Raw genomic sequence first — 10686 nt, 5'->3', positions numbered from 1 at the left:
CCAGATGGTAGTACAAAAATCGAGGAGAGGTTCAGAGATTATGACCCCGATTGGCCCATAGGTGGCGCTATAGCAACCAAAAGCGCGAAACTGCTCATAACTCCTAGACCGTATGTCGCAGACTCAAGTGTCTTATATCATTGGAAAGCTGGACGCCTGACGAACAAAACGTATATCTCCGATTTCATTTCCGTCATGATAGATTTTCCGCCATTTTGAATTTTGTTGAAAATCTACTTTTGCGAACTAGTCCCTGGTTTTTTGCCCGATCGGAGCCAAACCAGTGCAGAAATGTTCTCTGGAGTCTGAAGATCAATAATTATCGAAAAAATGTTGAAATTTCGATTCATGGACGCTAGGGGGCGCAAAATAATCGTTGTGGGAGGAGCCTATTTTACTAAAATGGCTATAACTTAAAAAGTAAATAAGATAGCTTCACCAAACTCGGTACACATGTGTATGGGTTCATTCTGGGGTCACAGTAAAAAAATCGCGACGATTGAACACTAGGTGGCGCTATAACATGAAAAAAACATGAAAAGGGCTATAACCACCTGACCGTTAGTCCGATTGACTTGAAAATTGGTATGCAGTGTCTTGGTCCAAGGTGCCATGTATGTCTATGAGGACATTGGCGTATCTCAAAAAACATGGCCGCCATTGGCCAATGAAGTTGAGCACCTATTAGACAAGGTTAACGGAGGCCGATCGGAACGAAACTCGATGGGCATGTTCGACTCATGGCCCTAGAGGTCTGTAAGAATTTTGAAAGAAATCGGCCACTAGTTGGCGCTAACGAGTTTTTTGGCTCTGTAATCACGTGGTGTTACACTTATCGTCACAAAAAGCATATCATTTGATATATCTGCTCATGCTGAACAACTTTGCCTCAAGAACCATTTCTGTCAATCAAACCGTTCATTAAATATTCATGAATATGTCTAAAACCTACTTTTGCGAACTAGTCCTAGGTTTTTTGCCCGATCGGAACCAGACCAGTCTAGGACAATTCTCTGGACTCTCTAGATCAATAATTATCAAAAAAAAGTTGAACTTTTGCATTTGGATGGCTGTAATAGGATCATTTATAAAATGGGCATGGAAAAATACATTAAAAAGCCTATAAATCCTAAATAAAAACCCAGAACTTCACAAAAATTGGTGAACTTATGTGACATAACATCATTAACAAGCATGCAAAATTTCATGGAGATCGGACGATAGGTGGCGCTATAACTGTTAAAAATCTTTAAAACCATATATTTCCTATGGTAAACTGCCTGTATTGACTGTAAATGGTCTTTTCCATCTCTGAATATATAATTTTCATATCATAATGTTAAAAACTAGTGCAATACAATTCTCTGGACTCACTAGAACAATAATTGTCAGAAAAAGTTGAACTACTTCATTTGGATAGCTATAATAGGTTCACTTCAAAATGTGGCCTTTACCAAGTGTCCCCGAAAGCCTATATCTCTTTAATGAATGTTCAAACCTTCTTAAAAACAAGTCAGAACATGTGAAATATCACTCTGAACATGCATGAAAATTTTCAGACAGATCTGACAAAATTTGCCTCTATAACAGTTAAAAAGGTGAAAATGATATGAATATAATGACATATTAAGCCAAGAAGTGGTATTTTACTGCCCCCTGCTGTTTAAAATAGTCATGTTGTCATATTGTTCTATAATTTATATTTAGACTTTATAAAATCACTATTTTAACATTTACAATTACATTTAGTCAAAAATCCATCTGTTAAATTATTAGTATTGACAGTTTGATCACATCATATATTTCAAATGTCTGTATCTACAATATAATGTGTGTGTGTAGTCTTAGGTTTCTGAATAAATTCTGAATGATCTGATTAATAGCTTACAAAGACTTTGTGAAATGTTTATAGACCATTCAAATATATTTTCATAATGACATATCCCAATAGCATTGAAAAAACAACATTTGTCTTGTGTGTGTGTGTGTGTGTGTGTGTGTGTGTGTGTGTGTGTGTGTGTGTGTGTGTGTGTGTGTGTGTGTGTGTGTGTGTGTGTTAACATGCATTATGGATTTAAAATGGAAAAACTGGTTTGCTTTAGTGCAGAAAAATGGTGAAAATCAAGAAGTTTAAAGTGAAAGTGAGCCAATATGTGGTCTTCTACTGCCCTCTGCTGGCCATTCTACTTATTAATGTCTACCCACATATGCTTTTGCATTCATTAGACACTAAAAATCACTTATATAACAATAAAACACTAAAAAATCACTTATATAACAATTACTATTGTAGCACAATCATATTTTGTCAGAGTTTATCACTTCATTTTTACTGATACTTCACATAATTGCTAGCAATGTGGTAAATCATGGTTAAATCACACTAAAAACATGGTAAATCAATAAATGATACTAGAATGTGGTGTATCAAGGTAAATCATACTACAATCCTGGTACATCATTCTAGAACATAGTATATCATGGTACATCATGCTAGAACATGGTAAATCATGGTAAACTATGCTAGAACAGGGTAAATCATGGTAAGCCATGATAAATCATAATAAACTATGGTAAATCATGTTAGAATGTGGTATATCATGGTAAATCATGCTAGAACATGGTAAATCATGGTAAACTATGCTAGAACAGGGTAAATCATGGTAAACTATGATAAATCATGATAAACTATGGTAATCATGCTAGAATCACAGTAAACAATGGTAAATCATACTAGAATGTAGTATATCATGGTAAATTATGCTAGAATATGGCAAATCATGCTAGAATCATAGTAAATAATACTAGAATGTGCTAAATTGTTGTGGGAGGAGCCTATTTTACTAAAATGGCTATAACTCAAGAAGTAAATGAGATATCTTCACCAAACTCAGTACACATGTGTATGGGTTCAATTTGAGGTCACAGTAAACAATTCTATGGAGATCGGACCATAGGTGGCGCTATAACTGTTAAAAAGCTTTAAAACCATATATATCCCATGGTAAACTGCCTGTATTGGCTGTAAATGGTCTTTTCCATCTATTATGTCCGTGGTTACATGCTTGCTAAATAAATCTTAACTTTTGATGCTTTTGTGCTTAAATGCTTAAAAGGCTTTAACTGCTTGAACCCCGATAAATGCTGCTTGCAGCTTTAATTATTATTATTATTATTATTATTCTCCCCTAAAACGCATCGTGCAGCCCAAACCGTAAGAGCTGGAACCTTGAAACTTGGCCAAATGGTAGTCCTCAATTTGGGGAGAACCTATCAAAGTATGACCCAGATTGGCCCATAGGTGGCGCTATAGCGACCAAAAGCGCGAAACTGCTCATAACTCCTAGACCGTATGTCGTAGACTCAAGTGTCCTATATCATTGGAAAGCTGGACGCCTGAAGGTCAAAACGTATATCTCCGATTTTATTTCAGGTATGCAAATTTTTCCGCCATTTTGAATTTTGTCAAAAACCTACTTTTGCGAACTAGTCCCTGGTTTTTCGCCCGATCGGAACCAAACCAGTGCAGAAATGTTCTTTGGAGTCTGAAGATCAATAATTATCGAAAAAAAGTCGAAATTTCGATTCCTGGTCGCTAGCGGGTGATAAATTAATGTTGTAGGAGGAGCCTATTTTACTAAAATGGCTATAACTCGAAAAGGAAATGAGATATCTTCACCAAACTTGGTACACATGTGTATGAGTTCAATTTGGGGTCATAGTAAAAAAATTTCGACGATTGATCACATGGTGGCGCTATAACATGAAAAAAACATGAAAAGGGCTATGACCACGTGACCGTTTGTCCGATTGACTTGAAAATTGGTATGCAGTGTCTTGGTCCAAGGTGCCATGTATGTCTATGAGGACATTGGCGTACCTCGAAAAACATGACAGCCATCGACCAATGAAATTTGAGCACCTATTAGACAAGGTTAACGGAGGCCGATCGGAACGATACTCGATGGGCATGTTCAACTCATGGCCCTAGAGGTCTGTAAGAATTTTGAAAGAAATCGGCCACTAGTTGGCGCTAACGAGTTTTATGGCTCTGTAATCACGTGGTGTTACACTTATTGTCACAAAATGCATATCATTTGATAGATCTGCTCATGCTGAACAACTTTGCCTCAAGAACCATTGCTGTCAATCAAACCGTTCATTAAATATTCGCAATTATGTTAAAAACCTACTTTTGCGAACTAGTCCTAGGTTTTTTGCCCGATCGGAACAAAACCAGTCTAGGGTAATTCTCTGGACTCTCTAGATCAATAATTATCAAAAAAAAGTTCAACTTTAGCATTTTTCGCATGGGTATATTGGGTCATAATGAAAATGGGCGTGGCAAAATGCATTTAAAAGCCTATAAATCCTAAACGAAAACTCAGAACTTCACAAAAATTGGTGAGCATATGTACCATAACAGTCTAAACAAGCATGTAAAATTTCATGAAGATCGTACGATAGGTGGCGCTATAACTGTTAAAAAGCTTTGAAAACCATATATTTCCTATGGTAAATTGCCTGTTTTGGCTGTAAATGGTCTTTTCCATCTATTATTTCAGTGGTTAAAAGCTTTACAAATAAAACTTAATGTCTTAAATGCTTATGTGCTTAAAGGCCTTAAATGCTTGAACCCCGATAAATGCTGCTTGCAGCTTTAATTTGAATTGAAATTGTTTTATTAGCTTAGCTAATATAATTTATTAGCTTTTTCTAGAGATTGCAGTCATGCATGACATGGTGAAAAATGACTTGAAATAATACTGAAAATAGGTTAAGATGAATGTTAAAGGTGTGCCCCCTAAAAGCACAAGTGGCCCCTGCCTGGCCCCCCCCAGTTACTGTGGTCTAGAACCGCCACTGGGCAAATCACACGTTTCTGCGAAATCCTCACTCCGAGTGCTCAAAGTTCGTCGCAATGTTAAAGGAGAACTCCGGTCAATTTTAACATTGAGCTCATTTTATTGTACATTTGGAGTGCTGTCAATACAGAGAACAACGACACAAATCGGTGTTGCCTACACCGAGTTATTCTATTTTTAAAATTTGCACCCTGTTGACTTCAATAGGGCAAGTACTAAACCTGCTTTTAGGCTCTTAACATCCTTGATGTGTCATTACAAGTGCACAGAAAATGTGAGTGATTCCTTCTGAGTGAACACGAGTGAATCTGACTGCAGTAGATGTGAAAGATATGTATAAAAATGATGTTATTTAAGCCAGCGCAAATACCTGTTTACATCCTGTTTTTCGGTTGAAGTCCAAAGTAGTCGATTGCCGAGTTCACGCGCGTGATCATAGGTAACTAAACCTATGCGCGTGAACTCGGCAATCGACTACTTTGGACTTCAACCGAAAAACAGGATGTAAACAGGTATTTGCGCTGGCTTAAATAACATCATTTTTATTCATATCTTTCACATCTACTGCAGTCAGATTCACTCGTGTTCACTCAGAAGGAATCACTCACATTGTCTGTGCACTTGTAATGACACATCAAGGATGTTAAGAGGCTAAAAGCAGGTTTAGTACTTGCCCTATTGAAGTCAACAGGGTGCAAATTTTAAAAATAGAATAACTCGGTGTAGGCAACACCGATTTGTGTCGTTGTTCTCTGTATTGACAGCACTCCAAATGTACAAATAAATGAGCTCAATGTTAAAATTGACCGGAGTTCTCCTTTAAGTCATTGGGACTTTTTGGGTCGCTTTTTTGGGTCACACCGCCCCTAATAATAAGTATGAGCAATAACAATAGTGATGCCTTGCTTTTCAATAAAAAAAAGAATAATAAGTATGAGCAATAACAATAGTGATGCCTTGCTTTCAGCAAGCACCACTAATAAGTATGCAAGAGAACACTAATGATGCCTTGCCTTTGGCAAGCACCATTAATAAGTTTAAATAGGATTTCAGTATTGGCTTTCTCAAGCCAACTTAATAAATCAAGCCCAGTCATTGTACTATGGTTGGGTTTATGTAAAGCACAAAATGACCAGCTATTGGGGTTTCAAAAGACACACCTATGTTTACATGTAGCCTGTTTGTATGTGTATATGTATATGTGTGTATATGTTTACTAATGTTCAAGCTTTTTTGCTTCTGTCACATCAGAATGGTCAATGTTGGTCGCTTATTGTCTGTGATGTGACAAAGGGGTGGAACTGGATATGCAAAACAAAGAAAAAGGTTTGACTTTAAACATACTTGAAACTCGCCAAGCCAGTTTGTCGTGGAATAGCAGAGCTGAAAATGCATCTGAAATAACGGCAGAAACATGATGGAAGTCAGTGAAGAACGACGGTAAAGTACCAGAGAAACATTATTAGACTGATGTGTTTAATTGTTTTAATTTGTGTATTGAAATTGTGAAGGCATAAAATACTTTCAGTTATAATCCATATTGTAGCAAATGTACTGTTAATGATTCAATGTGCAAAATAAGAAATATTTTCAGAAGTGCCATTTGGATTTAGATAAGAACAATTAGTTGGTAACACTTTATAAGGTTACATATAGTGCACTGTGAACTAACATGAACTAACAGCTGTATTTGTATTAACTAATGCTAACAAAGATTAATAAACACAGTAACAAATGATCATTGTTAGTTCATGTTAATTAATACATTAATGTAAACAAATGAAACCTTATTGTAAAGTGTTACAAATTTATACAGCTTGTAAAACGTTAAAATCTAAATTTTTGATGCTTTCACTGGAAACCTAATCAGGAATACCTGTGTATTAATAATAACAAAAGTTAATTTATCTGAATGCATTGTTACATAGACATGCCAAAAGACTCGTTTTCTCTTTTTAGTCAGAGAAATGGCGGATGCAGATTTCATCGTTCATATGTTATGTTCACCATTTTGCTGATCCTGTCGCTGTGTTACTACACCATCGTCTATAAAAACTCAGAAACCTGGACAGATGCTGTTAGACTATTCCTTCCAGAGACATTTCACAATAAGACAACCAACGTTTCTCTGACTACGGTATCGAGAGGGCTCATTTCTCTGACTACGGTATCGAGAGGGCTCATTTCTCTGACTACGGTATCTAGAGGGATTTCTGCTGCACCGTGGAAGCCTCCAGAACCATATTATGTGGCTTACCCAAACAATTATAGTTTTGTTATTAATGAGCCGGAGAAGTGCCAGAAGGAAAATGCTTTCGTGGTGTTAATAATACCAGTAGCTCCAGGAAACCTGGCCGCTCGGGGCGCCGTCCGTTCAACGTGGGGTACGGAGAGGTCAGTCGTGGACAAGATGATAAGTTTGCTATTTCTGATCGGTCTGCCAACTTCACAAGACAGCGAAAAGATTCAAGAGGATTTGTTGCAGGAAAGCGAGAAATATCATGACATTTTACAAAGTAATTTCTGGGACAGTTACTACAATCTCACCATTAAGACAGTGGTAATGCTAGAATGGCTTTCTGCTTATTGTCAGAATGCGTCCTACGCGATGAAGATCGACTCGGATATATTTCTCAATGTGAAAAACTTAGTGAATATGCTTCTGCCGGCACCAAAGCAGAACTATATGACTGGATTTGTGGCCAGGAATGCAATGGTTTTGAGAGACCCTCATTCTAAATGGTATCTCCCTAAAACGGTTTATTCCCCGGCTTTCTATCCTCCCTATGCTCTGGGTTTAGGATATGTGTTTTCTCTGGACTTGGCAGGAAAACTTGTTGAAGCAGCACAAATTGTCAAACCGGTTTACATAGAGGATGTGTATGTAGGCCTGTGCATGAATCATTTAGGAATCGATTTGACTGATCCACCTGATGGAAGCCAATTCAATGTATTCCCTGTGGATTATAACCGTTGTCGCTATTCGAAACTCATCGCCACAACGACACGAAGCTTAAATAACCAGGTTGACTTTTGGAGGGACTTACAGACACCTGGTCCTTATTGCTAACAACAAAAAAGCTGAATTTGTGTAATGGTTACATGACTTACAGTCAAACCCAGGCCCGGAGTGGGTAATCGGGAGAATCGGGAGAATTCCCGGTGGGCCGCTTCACTTTTGGGCCGGTCGAGGAAATGTTTTTTTTTTTTTTTTTCCACATTTCAATGTCACGTTCATAGATATCATATAAAGGCTAGATGTCTCGTCCCCGCTGCTGGCCAATGGAGCTCGACATCCGCACACGGCGGCCATCTTACCACAGGGTGCTCGCTCACTCATAACATGGTGCATGTACTTTTAAATAACCATAACTTGCTCAATTTTCTACCGATTTTCAAACGGTTTGGTTTAGGGCTGTGTATTGGCAAGAATCTGGCGATACGATACGTATCACGATACATGAGTCACGATTCAATATATTGCAATATATTTCGATACTGTGCATAAGGCGATATATTGGGATTTTTTAAAAGTAAAATATATTAAAAATATTTAAAAAAAAGACATGATGTGCATAAAAGTCAAAGAAGTTTACTTTAGGTAAACAAATCAGTACACAGAAAATCAAACTGCCAGTTTGGGCTTGTGGTTTACAGGTTCTTAGTGAGCAAATGTTTATATGCTCAAGTAGGCCATAATAAAAGAAAATAGGTACATAGCCCCTGTCACAATACAAAACAACAACGTGAACTGGACGAAAATGAATGAAAGTGGATGAAAGTGAACAAAATAAATGTGTCATATTGAAATCAAGTTTTATGTGATAAAAGATTTTAAAAGAACTGGACGCGCGAATGAGGCGAACCGCGCCGCACTAAACGCCTCGTGCCGCAGGACCCCCAGACGCGCGTAAACGCGTCTTTGCATTGACTTAACATTGCAATCACTCGCGCCAGATGCTCTATTCGCGCGTTTGGTGTGAACGATGCACGCGATTACATTTAGAAATAGACAAGCTTTGTTTCCAAATGCACCAAGCAAAGATATCCTTTCAGTTGTATAAACTTTTATAAAACCAGCCAATATAATCACAATAAACACATCCAAAATGAAATATTTAACATATAGGCTATATAACAACTGCACAACGTCTAATTTGTAAACAAAATGATTTACGCACTAAATCCAGCATAAACTCCGGCACAATTTGCATATGTTTAAACTCTCAAGGTAGACGTCACATCCCGAACCTCACAGCAATTGGCTGCCGACTGCGTTTTTCGCTTGATATTTGTATAAAGGAACTGCCCAACTTTTTGACGCTCTCGGTCGCTCTCAACGCTTTCTCCGGTCCGCTGTCAATCCTAAAATGTCCAGTGGACACGCACCGTTATAGGCGAGCCTGGCGAGGACACTAGTGGTGCGTCTCAGCATAGCTATCTAGTGGTAGGGATTTAAACAACATAAACGTGAACCACTGTCTTACGGTCTTACCATGAATATTTTTGGACGTAAAAAAAAAAAAAAAAAAAAAAAATCGATATTGCGTTTTTGAAAATCGATACAGTATTGCAAAATAAAATATCGCGATACTCAAGTGTATCGATTTTTTCTTACACCCCTAGTTTGGTTTGTTATAAACGTCAGAGATGTAGCTATTATACTGCATACATATGAATAATTATGTTCAAAATGTGTAAGCATTCAGAATTATAGCCACGTTAATAACGTTTGTAAGAAACCAAACCGTTTGTAAATCCGTCCAGATTTCAGCGAGATAAGAGGATTTGTGTGCGTGCTGATCACTCACCTTAATTCACAGAGCCCTGTGGTAAGATGGCCGCCGGTGATGCCGGAAGTGACTCCGCCTTAAGACATCTAGCCTTTATATGATATCCATGGTCACGTTAGTTACATAGGCTACACACGTTTCACATTCTGACACCGCAGCGCGCAGCCTCTGCATGGGTTGTACCATGTGAGGGAGTTCTCCCCTCCCCTCCTATAGAGTTGGTTGGGTCCATAGTCCGTCTTTTTCAAAACGTTTTCTCAGGTAGGCTACCGCGGCACCGCCGGCGCCTACCGATAGCTGGGCCGGCCCTACCGTAACGCGTCAGGGAGGATGGATGGGAGGAAGAGGCCAGGAGGTATGGAAGCTTTTTTCCGCCACAGAATAAAACATTTTAAAAGATAATTGCGACTTTTTATCTCACAATTGCGAGTTTACATCTCGCAATTCTGACTTTATTTCTCAGAATTGCGAGATATAAAGTCAAAATTGCGTGAAATAAAGTCGCAATTGCGTGTTATAAAGTCAGAATGAGAGTTATAAAGTCAGAATGAGAGATATAAAGTCAGAATTGCGTGATATAGTCGCAATTGTGAGTTATAAAGTCAGAATTGCGAGATATAAATTCAGAATTGTGTGAAATAAAGTCTCAGTTGCTTCTTATAAAGTCAGAATTGCGAGATATAAAGTCAGAACTGCGTGAAATAAAGTCGCAATTGCTTATAGTCAGAACTGCAAGATATATAGTTAGAATTGTGTGATATAAAGTCGCAATTGTGTGTTATAAAGTCAGAATTGCGAGATATAAAGTCAGAACTGCGTGAAATAAAGTTGCAGTTGCTTATAAAGTCAGAACTGCAAGATATAGAGTCAGAATTGTGATATAAAGTCGTGTTATAAAGTCAGAATTGTGTGAAATAAAGTCGCAATTGCTTATAAAGTCTAAGTTAATTATTATTTAACCTTTACATTATTTGTTATTAATACAAACTACACAATAGTAAGAGCTGAACTGTTGCTTCATTTATCCA

The 10686-nt window shown here is 37.8% G+C and overlaps 2 protein-coding genes across 3 annotated transcripts in view; both read left to right on the top strand.

Moving 5' to 3' along the window:
• Positions 1-6864: 6864 nt before the first annotated feature.
• LOC308686306 (beta-1,3-galactosyltransferase 2-like) lies at positions 6865-7935 on the top strand (the record flags this gene model as incomplete). Its single annotated transcript, XM_081394700.1, has 1 exon — positions 6865-7935. The coding sequence occupies one exon, from the start codon at positions 6865-6867 to the stop codon at positions 7933-7935; it is 1071 nt and encodes a 356-aa protein (XP_081250826.1).
• Positions 7936-9867: 1932 nt separating this feature from the next.
• Positions 9868-10686, top strand: part of LOC308686309 (NAD(P)H dehydrogenase [quinone] 1-like) — a 41650-nt gene continuing 40831 nt past the window's right edge. The window contains exon 1 of one of the 2 annotated variants that reach the window (XM_081394707.1): positions 9868-10013. The gene's annotated coding sequence lies outside the window, so the exon portion shown is untranslated. The remainder of the gene's footprint in view (positions 10014-10686) is intronic. The other variant, XM_081394706.1, reaches the window with a different exon arrangement.

This window comes from Scardinius erythrophthalmus, assembly GCF_964197995.2.
Source record: "Scardinius erythrophthalmus genome assembly, contig: HAP1_SCAFFOLD_120, whole genome shotgun sequence".
Lineage (NCBI taxonomy): Eukaryota > Metazoa > Chordata > Actinopteri > Cypriniformes > Leuciscidae > Scardinius > Scardinius erythrophthalmus.
This window is presented reverse-complemented; position numbering and strand designations above follow the sequence as displayed.